The sequence below is a fragment of the Berghia stephanieae genome, chromosome 2 (genome assembly GCF_034508935.2).
Source record: "Berghia stephanieae isolate SIO BIC M18660-M18661 chromosome 2, UCSD_Bste_1.3, whole genome shotgun sequence".
Taxonomy (NCBI): domain Eukaryota; kingdom Metazoa; phylum Mollusca; class Gastropoda; order Nudibranchia; family Aeolidiidae; genus Berghia; species Berghia stephanieae.
In genome coordinates, this window is record NC_088361.1 from 27,635,286 (window position 1) to 27,656,724 (window position 21,439).

Here is a 21,439-nt window from a genome sequence, read left to right on the forward strand (position 1 = left end):
GAAGCTGAAAGGAAAAAATAACAATAAGTAATGAAATGTAAGCTTCAATTTAATGAACGAAGACAGACATTGTGGATGTTTCGGGTTTACCCTTTATCAACAAAACATGAATTAAATTTTAAGGACGAATGAGGGTTGTGAGAAAGGTGTAGTTAAGGTGAATAATGTGCTCGTTTATTCACCTTAACTACCCTATTGTCACATCTCTCATTCGTCCTTTGTGTTTCATTCAACATGTTTTGTTGATAAAGGGGAAACCCAAAACGTCCACATTATCTGTCTATGTTCAATAAATTGAAGCTTACATTTCATTACTTTTAGTTATTTTTTTGGGTATTTTTTACACAAAATAAGCGAATTCAGACGTATAAATTATATATGTAAAAAACATCATCCTCTTCTGTTTAAAGCTGAAATAATTCTATCTGTTTTAAAATCAAATTTTTGTCTATTTATTAATTTTAAATGGGGGGGGGGGGGGGGGGGGGGGGGGGGAGGGTGTCTTCTATATTGAGAGAATTGGTGAAGGAAAGAAAGATGTCATTTCAAAAATAGAATTTTGAATAACCAACCTTGATGCCATATCACTTGAATAGGAGGATTGTCTGTTGGTAAATATTTTATTTTGGTCTTTATGTTATAAAAGTGAAAGGGTTGTAACATTTTGGGAGAAATCAGATTGCTGTCTTCCGCTAGTATTCTTCTAAAAAGGTTATGAAAAGATTGAGTTGCTGTCAATTGATTTTTTAAAGTTAGAATTCAAGTATTATGAATACACATACCTTGATGTCGTAGCCAATGCCATGAGCTCTACACATTTGGAAGAAGACACTGTAATGTACAACTGCCAGATTTGTATGAAGCAGACGAGTACTCATCACAGCATAACGATGGTTGTTGGGCAATCTCTGCAAATAAACAATAAATCTATGAAAATCTAAATCAAACAACAAAAGAAAAATTCCGGATGGTGGCTATTTTTAACTCAAACTCAAATTCTATCCATTCACTGAAATCAATTCTAAAAAAAATAAAAACAAAAACAAAAACACGTAAGCATTGCACATATCTCTCCTAATTGTAGGGCAGTGGTTTGTACAGTCCTGTTAAAAACTAAATTTCATTTTCAGTTTTTGAAAAATATATTTTGTCAACTAGTATTGGGGTATTAGGATAAATCAGAATTGACTAAAGAATGAACTATATGCAAAAAAAACCCAAAGTTAGTCACACAACACCAGTTACTAAAGGTAGTGTGACTGCTTCAGACAAAAAAATCAATTTTATGTGATCTGAGAACTCATAAGTTCAAAGTTGCTGGTATTTTAAAAATCTAAATCTCATCAATTACTGTTAAAATTATGACAATAATATTCTTGCTCTATGCTTAATTGCTGCAGACATTTATCATGTCTAAAATTCTATAATCATTTAGGTATTGTTCCACACATTCCTATATCAGAGAAAATACGAAATTAACAAAAGTAAATTGAGATTAAAAACAATCTCCTTACCTCTTCCTCCCCTACCAACCGCCTTCTCCTCGGTCTCTCGTCAGCATTGTTAAGTTCCACCTCAAACACATGCATATCTTGCTGGAAGGATCCATGAGTGACGTATTCCATCAGTTTGAACATGGCCAGGTGGTCACTGTAGTGAAGACACAGATCTAAGGCCCACAATCTTTGGTCCATCTATGTGAGGGAAGACAAGATCAGAACAAAATTAAGTGGATGTGACTTTTAAAAATCATGATCCAGTTAATTCCCATAAGAGAATAACAGACGCTTAGAAAACATTTTTAAAACTTGCAATAAATATTTGCAAATATGATATCAAATTGTCCTATTGGGATTTAAAGCAAACCCATTACATTATACAGTAGAAACCGATTAAAATGAAATTCGATGGCCCTGGTTACCTATTTGTGTTTTGACATATTTTATTTTAAGCAGAGTGGCTAGCTAAAAATACGGGGAAATATCAAGGGGTTGGAAGGGGGTGGGGGCAGTCTCATTCATGTATACTGCAGATGTTTATCATCACTGAGTCCCCTTCCCTGGGACATGGAAAGGAAAGATTGCACCTTGGGCTGGAATGGTGACACAAAATGTTGATGACGGGCCTCAATATCTCAAGCTGAACAATGAATTTGATAATTGCTGCATCAATGGGCCATTTGGGTCTGAAGGACTACTTGTTTTTTTACAATTCCTTTCTACGTTTTGGACAGCAAGATATTTTCTTTCAGTTCTAATACTACCCACTACCCAACCATTGCTGAGTTGACGGTTGGGTCAGTAAAACCTTTGATGCAGTAAGTTGAAAGACCTCCCAATAGAGCTATTAGAACCCCAAAATATTACGTTTAATTAAGTAAAACTAAAGCAATGGGAGAATCAATCAGCTCTTTGAATTATATGGAAAAACAAGAAGTCGTATAACAAAACAAAAATATTTCACTGGTATGACGAATAAAAAGGAGAAGAATAGTCTTAATGTTTATGTGTAACATTTGAACAGCAAAGCAAGATGTCTCTTTTAAGAGTAAGAATTAGACTTCCAATCAAGGCACTGTGTTTTGTTTTTTTAAAAAATCATTTCTAGTTCTTTTCCATCTTTCTCTTTGGCATTGAACAGAAATATTTCTGCCCCTAACATGATGATATGGAAATTGTATTCACTTGTGTCTTATATAATATGCAATGTAAGTTTTGTTCTAACTTTGATTTTTATCATTGTAGTTTGTTTTGTAACTATTTTAATATACACGACAGACAGAAAAGAGCTTGGTATTTAACGTTCAGGCGCTTTTAAAAAAATCATGAAATTGATAAATGAACAATCAATACCTCCCTCTACTAGTCCCCTTCCAACAAAATTAGAAAATCAACAAAAATCAACACAAATACAAAATAAAATTTTAAAATCACACCAACCCCCCCCCCCCCCCCCCCCTCCCCCCCAAGAAAAAAAGGGATAAAGAAACAGCGAAAAAGTAAATAAACCAATATCTAAAACTTACTGTTTTGGGATCGATGAAGGTAACAAAATCCACTCTCATGTAACCCATAATGCCTCGGGATTTGCAAGCGTCTGCAATCTTTTGGCATACAGAGTTGAGGTCGTCTGGCTCGACAGAAGACTGAGGCACAGACACGCCCCAACATGAAAATGGACTCTCAGCATGTATCTGATCACCACACGACAGGATGTTGACAAACCCTGAGGGCTCCACCAGAACATTGGCAGATAACGTTGTGATGTTTTCAGATGGGGGACAGGCTTCTATGATGCCTCCTGTAAAATGTTTAAAAAAGAGAAAATATTGTGAGGAGTGAAAGGGGAATATTACATTTCAGACCAACAGCAATCATTTTCTCTGCATCTTGAAAACTATATTTCTCCCGTCTAAGAGATGGAGAGAATACAAGTTCAGTATCTAAATATCATAACATGTAATTAATTTTGAAAACAAAAATTGAAGAATGATATTAAATCTTTTCTTCATCAAGAAATTTTTAATTTTTGGGACGATTATTATTATCTTCAATGAAGTGTATATAATTAAGGACAGATTTAAAATTTCGGAGTTCAAAGAAAGCAAATCATAATCACAATTTTTCCCTCATAGTACTGATAAAAGTAATCTACAAAATTGGTTATAACGGCTTCAAATAACAACAACAACAACAACAACAAAAAACCAACAAACAAACAGGGGAACGTTACAGTCTCAAAATCCTTCATCCAATAACAAAATCAGTAAAAATTTTGATACATCACTTTAAATATGGACCGATGGCAGAAGGCACATCTTGTCGGCAAATAAGAGAAATACATTTCAACTTTGTATTTGCCAACAAAACATGTCTAATACTCTTCTGCTGCCTGTCATTATTAAAAGTGATGTATGAACATTTTACTTTTTTTGTTATTGACTTTAGTTTTTGTTATATTTATTTTTGTACATTGCTTTTACTGTCCAGCTTAGGTCCAACTCCCTCATAATGTAAGAATATTTTTGTCTTTATTCTTAGTGAATGAATTGATGAATTGAGTAGACCCATTCATCAGACAAAAACCGTTAAATGTAAAATATCTTATATAATACCTTGTGACAAAAATGCCCTCAAGAATTTTTCCCACGTAGGATAAAGCTTTGTGTTGATTGGTTGTGCATAGTTGTGTAGAATGTCAGGGATTTCTGCGTGGATCTTAATATAGGCTGCTTCCTGAGATTGTAATAAACATACAAAATATAACATGAATTCTATATTGAGAAAAGATCATAGACGAAAAAAGAAGTTTCCATATTTTCAAACACTTAACACGTGGAATCTTGTTTAAATCAATACGATTTAATTTTTCTTTAAAATTCAAGCTTGTCGTTACTTATTGTCACATAATATTAGCTAAACTGCAATGTTTATCAATTATACTTCTTTTAGATCTGAACTCTTTTTTTTAGGTGTCCTAATGATTTTTCTCTTAAAAGAAATAATACATATCTTGGCAAGGTAAAAATAAATCAGTTACATGTATGTTTATTTATTGAATACGCCACAGATATTTTAATGCAACTTCATCACAATCAAACACTTGTTCCTTTAACTAGCAAGTATCGAACATTATGCTGCATATCATGTAAATTAGCAAGTAAAAATACTCACCTGTGCCCATTTTTTTGACCATTTCTCTCCATATCTTTTCTCCTCTTTCAAAGCCCATTTGTAGCATCGTAAGAATTTTGGCACCTCGCAGTAGGCAATACCTCGACCATCAACCTCATCGTCCAACTTAAAAAGCCATCTCTGTACTCCTAAATTTTCTGTTACCAGCTGGGCCAAACACTCATGAAGCTGTTTTAAAAGTTTGAAAGAGGTTAAATTTTGAATTTGTTTCTTGATCTGACATAAGAAAAATATAATTTAAAAAGATAATATTATCAAATAAGGCTCACTGATTGTGATATTTAAAAGAAAGAACCCCTTGATTCCTCTGTGATTGATATGTCATATGCTGCCTTGTCTATAATCATTCTAAAAATTTTCTCCAAGTGGAAGAAAATATCCCATTTGCCCCTTGAATATGAAGATGTACATATATTTAAAAAACAGAATCTGAAAAAAATTTCAAGCGAATGTCTACATGTCAACAGTCGTCAGAATAAGTTTTAAGTCTTGTGCTGAAATCTTGACCAAAAACCAATTCTAAGTTGATTTTATTTTCACGCATAAATAGTAAATTGCACACAGTGCAACATGCATTCAACAAACTACATGGGGACAGCCAGAAAAGTTCGTCAAATCTGTGTTTTGATGAATACATGAACACGGCTGTAAGACAAGAGACAGAAATTGTGATGTAGCCCACTGTACAAGTATTGATGCTATGCGCTTAGTTAAATACTCATAACATCCATCAGTCAGATAAAACGCACCTACACACAAAACTATGTGTAACCTTAAACATTTATAGTCTGATTATATATATTCTCAATATAGTGAGAAACTACTAATTAAACTGGCTGGTTAAAATAAAAAAAAAGAGCTGAATGACGTCAATTTCATTCCTTCTTTAATATGATCTCAATGTTTGCGTATCCTGGTCTCGTAGATTCATACCTTTTTGTGGGCAAAATAGTGAATATCATTCACTCCTGAGTTACTCACTTAGAAAAACAAAACACACCACCACCACGCTATACAACGCGGCACACTGGATAACATGGTGGGAAGTGGGGGAAAGTGGTAAGAATGGAGGGGGGAAGGCATTTTTGTCTAAACACATGTACCCTTTGTAAAACTATAGGCTGAGTCCATGGATATCCAATGCTTGCCACATGTTGCAATGCAATTCCTTCATTAATGTGTCAATATGCTGTATTGTAATAAATACTCACACATTGTGGGTCTGATTGTCTCGGGTCAGGCAAGTACTTAAGATGGCTATGCATGAGATTGACCAAAAATGTATGTCACATTACAAGACGGTGATCACAAGTTTTAAAAGAAATGAAAAGTGAGTTGTTGTTAGTGGTGATCAATGAAATAAATGATTCCATTGGTTAAGCTCTCGTTATATTTGTTTTATGACTTGATTATTTATTTTAGTTCAGTTTCAGTGTATAAATTCAGAAGGCTAAGGCAAAATGCAACTTGCTCTGTTCTCTCTCTCTCTCTCTCTCTCTCTCTCTCTCTCTCTCTCTCTCTCTCTCTCTCTCTCTCTCTCTCTCTCTCTCTCTCTCTCTCTCTCTATTAATGGCCAGTGTGTTGGCAACTAAGTCTCAGTTTAGTTTGTCAAAACCATGAAACGGTTCGTGGATGCCTTGAAAAATTTACTAAGACAATGAAGGACATAAATTGGGAATTCTGTCCTTGTTCGTTGAACTCGTGAATTTGTCGAATGAGTGTTTGACAACGTGTGTTGCACTGTACTAATTTTAGAAATTGTAAAAGTTGAATGTTAATGTTTTCATGACTTTTGTGAATATTTCATCATAACTTGGAAGTTTTTGTTGATCCTTCTGAACATTTGAGTAAAAATAAATGTTTCTTTTTTTTCATCCACTTGAGATCTAAAATATGTTATGGGTAATAATTGAATTATATTCTTTAGTCCATGAATTATATATTTTATGTCCCATGTTGAAGCTGTTATATTCATTTATTTTTTTCGAACTTCCGACCTCATAATAGCTTGATGACACCATCTATGACATTATCATTATTGCATTTATTACTTTTTTGATCCTCAAGTTTTTTTCTTGCTTAATTTGAAAATGTTGTACCATTGCTTCTAATTATAACTACTTATTTGCTCTGCATTAAATTTCAACAGAAAAATACTCTCATGACATAATGCCTCACCTGACCAAGGCTGTATACATCATATTCGCTAGGAGGTGTTTCAATATTGGCACTGGCAAATATTCGCTTACACCCAGATTTGGTGGAATACAGATGAGCTACATCTGGCTCTGGTCCAAGGATTGGTACATCTAAAATGTCAGCGACAGCCAAATCGTCCTTGTGAGGCATCCCTGTCACCATGTAGGCATTACGTCCCTTAATCAGATTTTTTACTCTTCTCAATGTTCTGGGGCTGTATTTCAAGATGGTGGACAGGCACATGTGATGGGTCTAAGATATAAAATAGAAATGCAGTTAATGATAAATGTAGACGTTATATTATCTCCTTAAACGTGTTAAAAAATTGGTAAATTTGTGTCACATTGAGTTGTTTTTTTTTTTTTGTTTCCTAGTCTAGTCAGCACATTTATGATGTAATAATAATAATGATAATAAAAATAACAATATTAATAATTGCAATGATGATGATAGTACTACAACAACTACTACTTCTACCACTACTACTACTACTACTACTACTACTACTACTACTACTACTACTACTACTACTACTACTACTACTACTACTACTACTACTACTACGAAGAAGAAGAAGAAGAAGAAAAAGAAGCACCCACCTTTAAAGTAATTTTCAGTGCTTTCATATCATTTACGAAAAAATAAATAATAAAAAAGAGCTTATTATTTTAATTAAAACTTATCTCCCTTCCTTTTATATGTGATATTAATAAATTTTCATTAAATTTTCGTAAATAGGTAATTTTAAAAAGTAACTTACAGGGAAGCTTTTGATTGCTTCAGGCACGATGATTTTGTAACGTTCTGACATATCGCATTGATCTTCGGGGTTGCCGTTTTCCACAGCAGAATTAAGGCCAAGCAATTTGGAGTAATACTGTAGAGTCTCATCACTTAAAGGCACAGCAGAAATGAATATCACATCTACATTTGGGTCTGAGGAGAGAGAGGTAATGAATGTATAAAAAGTACAATAATTTCTGACATTTATGTTATTTTTAACAGCATAACAACAACAAATACAGTTTATTGTAAAGAAGAAAAATGTCTTTTTTGAACTTTTAAATAGAGCAATATCCACTAAAAAAAAGCACTTTACAAGGGATCCCTGGACGACAGCAATGCTTAACATGTAATAATAATAATAATAATAATAATAATAATAATAATAACAATAGATCTTTATTGTCCATAAATATGGCAATTTGCCATTTAGTTACACTTGTTATAATGTTAAACGATAACTGTAAGATTGAACAGATATTTCACTCCTACTTATTTTCTCTCTTCTCTCTCTCTCTCTCTCTCTCTCTCTCTCTCTCTCTCTCTCTCTCTCTCTCTCTCTCTCTCTCTCTCTCTCTCTTCCTCTCTTTCTTTCACACGTGCGATATACACAACATAAACATATTCATTTCGTTTTCAATTTGTTACGATTGTGGCAATTCGACACCAAAAATTATCATCATTATCAATTGGTCAGTTAATCTTACATTAAATAAATTAATCAGTTAATCAGTCAACGAATCAATCCTTGGTTTTTCTGTACCATATGAAATATTCAAAATTTTTATTGCTGATGGAACGAACGTTGATTTATACTTGTTAGTTCTACATTTAATCTGACAAAACCTTCTCCCAGATGGTAAAAGGGACGGGACGGGACATGATGCCTGTCAGGCAATTTTACAATTTTTTCGGACAAAGACAACGCTGTTAATGACCAGGTACCTATTTTACATCTGAGTAAAGTGAGAGAATGTGAGTAAAGAGCCATTTCCAAGGACTCAACTATGCACCGAGCGAGGCTCAAAACCAGGACCTTCCAATCCGAAAACGAGTGTCATACCACTAGACCACATAGCCGCACAAAAATAATGTCTTAACAACACAGTGAGTGTAATCTATGTCTCATTATCATCTCTTACTTCAAGTCAGTACCTGTTGGTGATCAAACACATTAGTCAGAGGTTGGGAATCTAGTCCAAAGCATACAAAGGACATTTTCATACTCAACATGTTGTTTTTTTTTCAAAAATCAAATAAATGTAAAATGTACTTTAAAGAAAAGTATGACAAAGAACTGCATTTCAATAGTGCAGTCTTAATTGGTTTGATTTTAATGACATTAATTATCTGTACAGACACGGGAATCTATTAATTTTTATTTTAAGGATCTGTTGCATAATGTCCTTCCCTTGACGATTTTCAAGAATATCAAGATTAATTGCCATTGGTATAATGGAAAGGGGGGACAAAAATGTAACTTTAATGTGACCAAAAAGGTTTTAACACAACGAAAGCAAGATTACTGTTTACTGAATACTTCAAAACAAAAGGCAACCCCCCCCCCCTCACCCCCCCCCCCCAAAAAAAAAGAAAAACAAATTTTAAAAAACATACAACTCCCCCCCCCCCCCCTCCACCAAAGAAAACAACAAAACATTCAGATATATTCTACAAGTTATTGTTTATTGAATTAAATATTATTCATGGATTGAGGCTTCAATCCAATCCCTTCAAAAATATGGAAAATGAGTAGCTATTTTACCTCTAATGTCACAAAGTCTGGCCATCTGTGTGTTTTGCCTGATGCCAAAACCATTGAGCGAGTCTCGCACTGATTGACTGTAGCCAAGGGATGGCACATGTATGATAACACGCTTTGAGTTTTTGATGCGATCCCAGGATGTGGAAAATTTCTAGAGGGGGAGGAAGTAGATGGAAATAGATCATTAAGATGTTTTGACTTAATAGATATTTTTAATTGCCCTTCTTTTCAACAAACGGCTGGCTGTCTCTCTTGAGGAATATTCAAAATGCGGTACACATTTAAATAGAAAGATTGTGGCATAAAAATGTTTCGTATAAATACAAATTTAAAGCCGAATCTTAAATCTAAAACATACCATTCTCACTTTACTTTAAATCCAAGCTTTGTGAGTTATGTTAATACTTAAATGCTATCTTTACTAATCCTCTTGGAGCTCAAACAGAAAATAAGACCGATAATAAAAAAGAATTAATTATCAGTATACCATTTCGAATTGATTTAACACATTTATTGCACCCAATATTCTACATGCTTTACCACTACTAAAATAAAAAAAAGATGTAAAATACTCATCATCAGCACACTGAAAACTTGTATGCATAACCTTTCATTAGAAACAATTTAGTTTTGTCTCACTACCCACTGGTATAAAAAAAATATATATGCTTTGATTCGTGTAGCACACTCAATAATATTAGTATTACTAATTACACAATAGAATCAATATAATGTCATTGACTTTAGTGTCCCTTAGATTACCTTTGCTCGTCTCTTGAAAGCAGCAAGTTGATCAAGGCGTGTAGTTTTGAGCTGATTCCTCATCTTAGCCATTTTAATATGCATAATCCATGATATAGCAATGACTCCAGCGGCCCATTTCAGTCTTCTGTACTCTAGGTATTGAGAACGTTCTCTGTATCGTCTCCAGGATGACTGAATCTGGGTGGCTGCCATTTCATTGCCATTGACGCCCATGAACCTTCTGCCCTGATTTATTGGAGAGATGAAAACATTTGAGATTAGCAGACTGTGATCATATAATATATAAGCCTTTATTATAAAACATTACATGCATTTCCTACCTATTTCACTAAAATAATATAAAGCTCTTGAACATCACGAATAAAATGCCCTTGCTTCACTACACAGAATAGCTTAAAAGCTATGAAAGAAATACTGTGGAAAAAAAATTTGTACATATTTGGAGACTTGCTAGCAACATTACCAAATGTTTAAATTAACTTGTATTGACATGAGCTTCACAGTCACAGTAGTCCTGGTTGTTTTACGTACCATGAGTCTGGTCTGTGTCCTAGACAGCATGATTTACAACATTATTTCTATGGTGATTTGTAAAACGCGTACTCACTAAATGACTACCAAAGGGTAATGACCTTAGGGCTACTTTGTAAGAGTGGTCCCTTCCAAAGGACACTTTACCTATGTTTTCTTAGATGTATCATGTTGCCCAAAAAAAAAAGCCAAATTGTATGAAGGCCAATTCTCAAAGAACTAAAAGTTTAAATTTTGCACACACATCAAAATATAAACGACACAGAAAAATAGCTGATGGTCAATTTATATAATATTCATAAGTCTTTGTCTTTTTTTGATATTAATGACGTAATTCAGAGTTTTAAAATCTAAAACTGAAAGTATTTTTATTGACAAAAACATCCAAACAAAGCAATTAGAGATTAGAAGTATTATTTTCAATAAAAGTGAAGTGCATTTGTCTAAGCAGGCTAGGAATCTGGGGGGTCATCTATCCATGTCATTCCATGTAAATAATGTCTGCAAGTCTGAGTTTTGAAATCAAATAAATTTTCCTTGTCGGAAAGTTTTTAACTGAAACTGTCACCAAAAATCAATGTTATTTTTGGTATTATCAAAACTTGATTATTGCAATTAACTCCCTTTCATCAGGTCTCTCACTGAATTTAACTGGTAAATTGTAACGGGTCCAAAATTCAGAAGTCCGCATAATATATCAATAAAGAAAATTCGACCATAACACTCCACTGTTGGAAAATTTACACTGATATCCTGTCCGCTATAGAATATATTGCAAAATTGCTTTATTAGTCTTCAAATGCCTTAACAATTTAGCCCCTATTTATCTTTCTGAACTAATAAACCAATAAACAAAAATGAATATAACAGCTTCAAAAAAAAAAAGAACTAAATACCAAACACGGAATGTTTCTGGCTCAAAACCTTTCTTCAGTCAACAACTAAAAACAATCAAGACATAAATACATCACTAAATTCCAGATAAACGACAGAGATAATTTGTAGGTCTTCTCTGTAGAAAAATCTTGGATCACTTTCACTAATAAACCAGAAGTCTTCAGTCATGACGCGACACCACTCTGTTATCTGTACCAAAAAGCAAGTTAAAATCATTTGGTGATCACACTTTTCAATATTATGGCCCAAAACTCTGGAATACCCTACCGCAACCCATTATAAAAATCGAGAATATCTCAATATTTAAATCTGCTTTAAAAACCCATTTTTCACAATTCATTTTGTGCCATTTTTGTATTGTATTACTTTAGCAATGTGTATTTTGTTTCCACGTTTAATTTTGACTATGTTCATAACATAATTTAATATCTGTAAAGCGCTTTGAGATGGTTCATGGAAAGCGCTCAACAAATGTCATTTATTATTGTTATAGAATAGTGCCAACAAAACATTTAGCAATAAACTGTGCTTTAGATATGGGTACCACTTTTGTTTTAATGGCATACTTGGCAGAAAGAGGGATTACATTGTGATCCTCTTATTTTCATTATTACATTATTCTCTTTAATTTTTGAGGTGACATCATAGTCATCATCATCGTCATCTCTGCTGTTATCATCACCATCATCTTTGTCATCTTCCCCCTCAATATCATCATCAATAGTGTTACAGAATTTGTCTTTGTTTATTAAAATACCCAAGTAAATATAATAGTGTTCATCTGATTTTACTGTTTTTCCAGCCAATAAATCAAGATCATATGTGTGTATGTATGTATGTGTGTGTGTGTGTGTGTGTGTGTGTGTGTGGGTGTGTGTGTGTGTGTGTGTGTGCGTGTGTTTGAATCTGTGTATGTGAATATTTTTTCTCATCATAGATGAAATTGTTTGAGCAATGTTTACTACACACTAATTACGATTTTATGGACAATAAAGATTATTATTATTTTTAAAAACTATTGCAAGATGTTTATAAGGAAAGCTACGAATTGGTACAATGAGTTAAACCATAAAATATTTGATAAGGTTTTCTTAAAAAATCCAATTGGTATTTTAAGACAAAATAATTGTCATTCTTTAAATGATTCATATTCTTCATAGATGGAATACATGTGTGGATATTAAGCTTTGAAATACAAATTTCCAACTGATTTACCTATACAAAACAAATGCAGGTGATTTAAAATGTCAGCAGATTTTTGCCGTTTCCACGAAAAAAAAAACACAAAAAAACAATGTATGTAAAGTTATTTTCGTCCTCGATTTGTTATTCAAAATATAAAAGGATCAAAGTATACAATGAAATATATTTCTATGCAAAATTTGAAGTCCTTTTGACATGAAGTAAAGGCTCTAGGCTTAAAAGAATGAAAAAAAAAGCTTCTTTAAAAAATGTTTCTCACTTAAAATGCAACTCATATCTGATATTTTAGACAAAACAAAATAAAGGCCATGACGTAAATGGGCACTTTGAGTATCTACAACTGCTGCTCCTTACGCTGATTTGATTCTGAATACGAAACACAGTCCATAGGATAGGAGAGGGAATTTGTGAAGAATATTTATACTGTTACTGTTATATTTACATTGCTCAAAATTTAAAAAAAATCTCAAAGCCTTCTTTTTCTACATTTCTGAACTATTCCTGTTATTCTATTTATACTTACAGGTTTATTAATGAGAGCTTCCACATCTTCACGATTAATTATAACACTCAACAACTCAGCAACTCCTGGAGCTTTCTCAAGTTCAAACTCCATGGACAAATCAGCGAGCCTGAAAGAAAAAAAAAATTAAGTACAAATTCTATTATCTGCATTGACTATCTTTATTTCTACCCTTAGTAATTTGGTCAAATTCTTCTCCTTCATTACAATCTAAAAAAAAATAAACAGCCAGAGCAGAGGTACAATAGAAAAACGCATTGCCATGTTACATTTTTATAAGTGCATTGTGAAGTAAGGGGTGACGTGGCCGAGTGGTTAAGGCATTGCACTGTAATACAGAAGGTTCCGGGTTAGAGGTCTGCTCCAGGAACTTTTGTTTTTTTCCTTGGGCAAGATTACTAACCCCCAATTTGCTCATTAGGACAACATGGGTGATTCCTGTTGACATGAGATATCCTGTTTGATGGTGTATCTATATTCGTTCATGGAATGCCTAGGCGACGGTATCTTATGATGCAGTGGTGGAAGGCGGAATTTTTATTAATTTTTTAAATTGTGGAGTAAATATGGATAACTTGGTATTTTGTTGATGATATTACTGAAGATATAATACTATTTATATTTCTTGTACTATAAGGTCACTAATAATTGTCCTGCACCAATTACTATAAGTTGCTTAAAAGGCTTTTGCGAAATGAGTTTGCTGAAACCGTTCACACAGTTATATGAATTCTGCGAATTTTCTTTCAATCAGCATTGCCAAAAAGGTTTTCAACCTCTTCATACGCCAGACATGGTCCATTTTTACTAACTTTACCGGTGTATTGTTGGGTTTATTTTTTCTTTCTTCTCTTAAAGAAGAAGAAAATACAGATTTTACATACAAGTAATGAATTAAATAAACAAAATTATGTCTATTTACCTATCTCCATGGATAAATGCAACTGGGATGGAATAAGAGGTCAACATTCTCTCCAGGTGACGGATCATCGTTACAATTCTATTTGAAAAACAAAAAAATTATATAGGAAATTTTTACATTGAAAATAGTTATACAAACATACATCGATACATAATGTATTATAGCCTTACTGATCATCAAACAATCAATAAAAGAATGAATGAAAAAGAAAAATGATGAGGATGGGGTAATTAAAGGAAACATTTTAAGAGGTATTGTTTTAAAAATTGTCAACTTACTTTTTAATCTATTTCAAATATATAAAATGGTGATAACGAAAGAATACAATTCTAGTGAGTAATCTATGCTTGATTTGTATCTTTGAATTATTAAATTATGGGAGTACCTGCACACAACTTGATGCATCCTTTTCCATCACATTATTATTGTGTAACATACTTTATATGATGACTTAGGTCGCACTCAAATCGTTAGTTATTCTTAACCCCCCCCCCCCCTCTCTCTCTCTCTCTCTCTCTCTCTCTCTCTCTCTCTCTCTCTCTCTCTATATATATATATATATATATATATATATATATATATATATATATATATACATATATATGGATATATATATATTTATATATATATATACATATACATACATATATATATATATATATATATATATATATATATGGATATATATATATATAATATATATATACATATACATACATAATATATATATATATATATATATATATATATATATATATATATATATATATATATATATATATATATATATATATATATATATATATATATATATATATATATAAACATATACATATATACACGATGACTCAAAAAATGCAAAATAGTGATAGATAACCAAAAAATGTAAAAGTATCTTTATGACTCACCCTCCCCATGTTAAACAGTAATGTTGTTTAAAGGCAAGGAATTCTGGTTGGCTATCCCTTGTTCTGCCATTTTGAATGGCAAACTTGTGACTGACTTGTTTGTAATCACCACTTGCAGGGGTGGTGGGTGGAGGCTGAGGTAGTAATTTCAAAAACGTTACTTATATTATAACTAAAAAAAATTCTATTAATTTAATTTGATGCTTATAACATTTTACAATGTTGTATGAACACAAAGAGTCTTATGAAAGCAGTATCTGATAGTGCTCAATTTCATTAAGACCTAAATGACAAATTTCCAAATTTAAGGGCAATAGAGATCTATTATTATTATTATTATTATCATTATTATTATTATTATTATTATTATTATTATTATTATTATTATTATTATTATTATTATTATTATTATTATTATTATTATTATTATTATTATTATCATTATTATCAAAGAATAAAGATTTACTGAAGAAATTGATAATTACATACTCATGTCCTTTGGACAACATGGGTGATTCCTGTTTACATCAGACATCTTGTTTGATGGATTATATTATATATTCCCTTCACAGAATGCCATGGCAGAAGGCATATATATATATATATATATATATATATATATATATATATATATATATATATATATATATATATATATATATATATATATTTATGAGTGTTGGTGGGTACTTGTAGGTACGCGAGTGCTCGATAATTTAGGTTAGAGCATATAAAAATAAATAAATTCACTCAGGCGAAAATGGAAACGATCGTTTCGGTTAATAATACGTGAGTGAATTTATATATACATATATATATATATATATATATATATATATATATATATATATATATATATATATATATATATATATATATATATATACAAATAAAATGTCCATCTGCAACTTTAATCATTATGAAACAGGAGTATATTTTTTGGAAACTTTGTCAAATCACAGAGGCAATAAAGTATAGATGTACCAACAAGAAAATAATTCGATAGATAAAAAAAAATCATTAAAATGTTTTGTGCCATGCATTTGGTAACATTTAACAAATTTAATCAATGTCTTTTCAACATTGCCATTGAAATATTAAATCTCAACTCCTTAGAAAATTAAAGATATAGATTTGCTCTAGGCAACAAGCAAAAATGTGTAAATATATGTCGTTTTTATAAAAATCAACAAAATTTGAAAGAAAAAATTATATCTTATTTATAAGCATATTATAAATAAATTTTCATTTTAAAATGCTTTATAATGGATGAGATGTCAATTGGCTAAAAAAAATATATCCAAATTTGAAGGGGGGGGGGAGGGATCGAATATGGCCATAATGATATCCAAATTTATCTGCATACCGATTAAATTTGTATAAGTCATAGGTCTGAATATAGCATTTTCACAATGAGCTTTTCATCAGGAAAAAATAATAATCATTAAATATTTTAAAAGAATAAAGAAAAAAAAATCTCACATACTAGATTTCAGCACAAATATGATTGTCAGGATTTTAATGCCAAATCAGTCTCCAGTAACAAATTATTTTTCCATTTTACACATAGTCTTAAGATAAATATAAAGCGTGACCTCTTTGAGTGAGAGCATTAATTGAAAATGAAAACATGTTTTCATGATTTGGTGAGGTTGCAGGTCATTAATTTCTCTATCTTCATTGTCCAGTTGACATATCAGGGCAATTTCTAAAGGACAACAATGAAAACAAGCTTCTCAGGAATCTTTGTTTTAGGTCTAAAGACTATTATGGTAGTCAACAAATTTCAGTAAAAATAAGCCCAACGATATCCAATTTTTAAAAAATGCAAATTGTGAGAATAACTTTTTAACATCAGAGTGAACATCAAGAATTCTGCCAATATATTTTTTCGTTGACTTAAAACAATTCCCTCCATTTTCAACGACTATATTGCAAAAAAAAAATTTAAACTGATTTGTCATAAATTATTTACAAAAGCTAATCCGTGACAACTTTTTTCCTGTTCACTTTGTATTGCAACACATGCATCAGTATATGATCAATGCGCGCGCGCGCACACACACACACACACACACACACACACACACACTCACAAAATTTAAATGGGAAAGAAAAAGGGGCGGCTTTTTTTGTTAATAAAGAAGAAATAAACAAAAAACAAAACAAAAACAAGCCCAAAACAAATAATCAACCAAACAAAAACCCCAATAAAAACAGACAAACAAAACAACAAAATAAATATAAAAACATAATAATTTATTATATATTATAAAAAAGGCTAGTGAATTAAAATGAAAGAGCATAAAATGTCATATGACAGACCACAAAGGGAATGAATGGTGAAAAATAAAGCTAACAGTTTTTTAATACATAAACAAATTCCAAATGTTATAAAAATAATGAGATTGAACTACAGTCATTATGAGACTCGAGTAACTGAATGAAAGTTGCACTTGGTTTATGAAACAATTGCCAAATTCGTGTCGAAGTAAAATCTAAGCCATTGTAAAAATGTTGATTTTACATTTACATAGTAAACGGAATTCTCCTGAGTTTTCTTTTCTCTTTCTTTTCTAAGTGTGTGTGTGTGTGTGTGTGTGTGTGTATGTGTGTGTGTGTGTGTGTGTGTGTGTGTGGGTGGGTGGGTGGGTGGGGGGGGGGGGGTTGGGGGAAATGGGAATGCACATCAATTTGTCTAGAAAATTAAATATATGCGGTTGATAATGAAGGAGTTTGGGTCTGTCTAAAAGGAGTTTGGATCTGTCAGAGGGGGATTTTATCTCCATGCAGGGAGTTTGGATTTATATGAATGAGGTTTCAGTGGCATATGCAATAACACCATTATGCTCAAATCAACAGGAAGGCTAATGTAAACTATGGGAAGAATATGTAGCAAGCAAAATTACAAATAAATGGTTGAAGTAATGTGGATGATCCATCTACTATTTATTAATTAGGGTGATATTATAATTTATAATGGACATGTGCAGGAATATATATATATATATATTATATATATATATATATATATATATATATATATATATATATATATATATATATATATATATATATATATATATATATATATATATATATATATAAAAGGACTGATTACAAGCCCCTTTTTTCTTTTAAATATTATGCGATCAATATATCTGAGATCATGGAGATTATCAAAAATGCACAGGGTGTTGGAATAAAAGATGGAAGCCTCAGAACAATTATTGAAGAAAGGAAATCAACGATTATTTAAATTAAAAAGAGATAATAAATATTAAAGTGCTATCATTTATAAAAGAAAAAGGGAAAGGAGAGAATGAGAACTCAATAACCTGTACAAGCATTGGAAGCTGCAAAATAAACAAATTTGTGATTTCATTATAAACATAATAATATTTGATAATCAATATTGATCGGTATACTGTGAAGATTTTCGTCCATCCATGGTTTGTAATCAAGTATATATAAATTGACAAACGATAGAAAATAACTGAAAAAAAAAATATCATAACTACGTTTCTAAAAGACAAAAGAATTTCATCTATCATTTCAAGGTATTTCAATTTCTTTTCTACATCTATGTTTCAAAATCTATGTATAAAATAAATACTGTTTTTGAAAGGTTATATGATTTAATATATGGCTTGAGTGATTTTAAAATATGTCAATTAGATATATACTTTATAGGTTCAATCAAAATCCTCATAAATATTTTTTTTCCTTTTAAACAACGGAAATTTCAAATTCTATTCCAAAATGATTAATTACTGTATCAAGTAAAACTGAAATTCAAAAGAAAAATAGCTAAAAACTTAAGGTAAATTGTGAATCAAACTCTTGTAAAAATAGGAAAGTATGTGAAAAATGCATCACAAAGAAATGTTTCAATAATCATAAGATTACCAGTTCTTTTGTTGTTGAGAAGAATAAGAAAGAATAAATCAATTTTATTATTATTAATTTGCTTTGAAAGTAGCTCGCGTTTCCCCTTATCTCCATAATTCAGATTAGACAATAACAGCGGTTTCTTTAGTTTTGCTTTTGTTTTTAAAAAAATCAAAATGATAACACATTGTATCCTGTGCAAATTGAATATTCAAAACAAAGCGTTAAGCCTTTATTTTGCATTTAAAAACTGCAGATCTATTGAATTATTAGGAATTATAACAAAGCAAATGCAAATCTATATTATTTAATTACAAACCACACATATTACAAACAAAGAAGCAAGGTTTGAACATAATAGCTAACTCTCTTAGAACCTGAAGCCGAGAGAAATTGTGACAAAATACAAAGATTAAAAAAGATAAAGCCTCTAACATTGTTTCTTTTGGTACACCATAATGATGCCACATTTATCATTTTCACCTCTATAAAATGTGACAAAAGTCTCAAGATATCATCGCTATTGTACAATAATTCATGCTGTATTTCATAAAGTAACTAGAAACATGCTAAAATTACCTTTTTATCCTGTGATTGTTTTTTTAAATGTGTTTGTCCAAATGTTAGTTTGTGGATTGAAAATTTATTAGAATATGTTTTGGTCTCGTCTCCACACGCCATTTAAACAGCCTTAATGCTGCAACAGCTTTTTACCATATTAATAATCATGGACATTTAAAAAAACATTGCTTAACAAAAGTCACTGTTTTGCAATTAAACATAATTGTACCTAGCAAAAATAACCATTAACTTTCTTTGTTTCAGCCGCACCAAATATTTAAGAGAAAAGAGACAAATTATAATAACAACAAAGTTCTTGTAAGCAGAGGCAGCACTTTTATCTATCAGCATAAGTAATGAGAGGTGTCGAGAAGTGCTAGAAAAGGAAAAGAAAGAAAAAAGAACTATTATCAAACTCTAGTTCTAACTCATAATTTGTGTGTGTTGATTTGTCCTTTTTTTCTCAACGCCCTTCACTCACATTAAAACGTCAGTATAGAACATTTCAATGTTAGTCTAACTTCATCAGAAAGCTATCATCTGAAATTGTTTAGTAACTATCATTTACATCTTAATATGTAATTCAATTGTTCTACAAAACAAGGAAAGATATCTGTATTGATAATACACAAAATTATTTTTGACGTTCTTACCAGAGGCTGAAGAGGCATTTCAAACGTTTTTACAGTAGCAGGTGTTTTGCTTCCATGGTGGGTCGATAATGAAGAAGATCCTCTTGTTTTTGCTGACACTGTCCTGGTTTCTGGAGTTGCAACAGGCCTTGGAGGCACGGCTGGCATCTGGGCTAAAGCTGACTGGACATCACCAACATTTCCATTCATATCAAGTTTCATTACAGGCCAGTTTGCAGTCGTTTCTACACATGGATAAAGTAAGAACGAATTATAACAAACCGCTTAGAACAATTTACTCTTTCGTACTGGAGCCGAGGGTAGTTTACATAGGTGACTCGAGTAAGATCACTGAGTCCTTAGAGTCTGACAACCTATTTTGGCCGGAGTATATTTCATTTTCTCTATCGTGAAATAAGACAGAAACACTTATTGTCCATCCTTTTGACAAAAAATTGTTATTATCAGATCTAACAATGAGGATGACTATGATTAATAAAATTCCAAATTTTAGCTTAACTGTCCAACCACTCCCTCCTCATTTTTTAAATAACCAAAATCAAAATCAAAACAAAGAAGATATTTTGAAGAGAGTGAGAAATTGTTTAATATCTGTGTAGGACGATGAATATTTTGACGTTTCAATTTTAACAGTTGTCAAAGAGGTCCAATTTGTATTTCATTCTATCATTTAAAACCAGATAATCTAAAAACAATGTCAATGAATTCATGGTTTTAAATTATTGTTGTTGCTGTGAAATTACTTTTAATATGCAGTGAATAAACTTTTAAGAACTGATTTCATAAAGAAAGGACAGTAAATCTAAAACAAAATTTGTAACAATTGCATTATTCGTTGTAAATGCCATTCTTACTCTGCGACCACCTCAGTCTGATAATTTAACTTTCATTAAGCTCACTAGAAACACATACACAGTTTAGAATTTGGTACTTTTTTATTTTTGTGAAAAAAAAGAACAAAATAATTATTGTCATGCACTTAATTCATTTGTGCGTGATGCTGTGCTATTTGTGTTTCACTCATTGTCCATTTTTCATGTAACAATTTGAAGTAAAGGTATGGAGAGGGCAACACTGACTTTTAGCACATCCATAGAAATACACACCCGTCATGCATTTTCATATGGAACATTTGGTTGGGATA

At 31.6% G+C, this 21,439-nt stretch overlaps 1 protein-coding gene across 2 annotated transcripts in view; it reads right to left on the reverse strand.

The window, feature by feature from the left end:
• LOC144964611 (IQ domain-containing protein H-like) overlaps positions 1–21,439 on the reverse strand; it is a 37,210-nt gene that overhangs the window by 2,866 nt on the left and 12,905 nt on the right. Inside the window, exons 8-21 of one of the 2 annotated variants that reach the window (XM_078899083.1) lie at positions 20,296–20,519; positions 18,529–18,546; positions 15,191–15,324; positions 14,283–14,360; positions 13,361–13,469; positions 10,204–10,431; positions 9,442–9,592; positions 7,654–7,829; positions 6,873–7,145; positions 4,674–4,862; positions 4,115–4,235; positions 3,026–3,300; positions 1,515–1,694; positions 783–908 (exon numbers count right to left, since the gene is read on the reverse strand). In XM_078899083.1, the coding sequence (XP_078755209.1) occupies positions 783–908; positions 1,515–1,694; positions 3,026–3,300; positions 4,115–4,235; positions 4,674–4,862; positions 6,873–7,145; positions 7,654–7,829; positions 9,442–9,592; positions 10,204–10,431; positions 13,361–13,469; positions 14,283–14,360; positions 15,191–15,324; positions 18,529–18,546; positions 20,296–20,519 (2,282 nt within the window). The remainder of the gene's footprint in view (positions 1–782; positions 909–1,514; positions 1,695–3,025; positions 3,301–4,114; positions 4,236–4,673; positions 4,863–6,872; positions 7,146–7,653; positions 7,830–9,441; positions 9,593–10,203; positions 10,432–13,360; positions 13,470–14,282; positions 14,361–15,190; positions 15,325–18,528; positions 18,547–20,295; positions 20,520–21,439) is intronic. The other variant, XM_078899084.1, reaches the window with a different exon arrangement.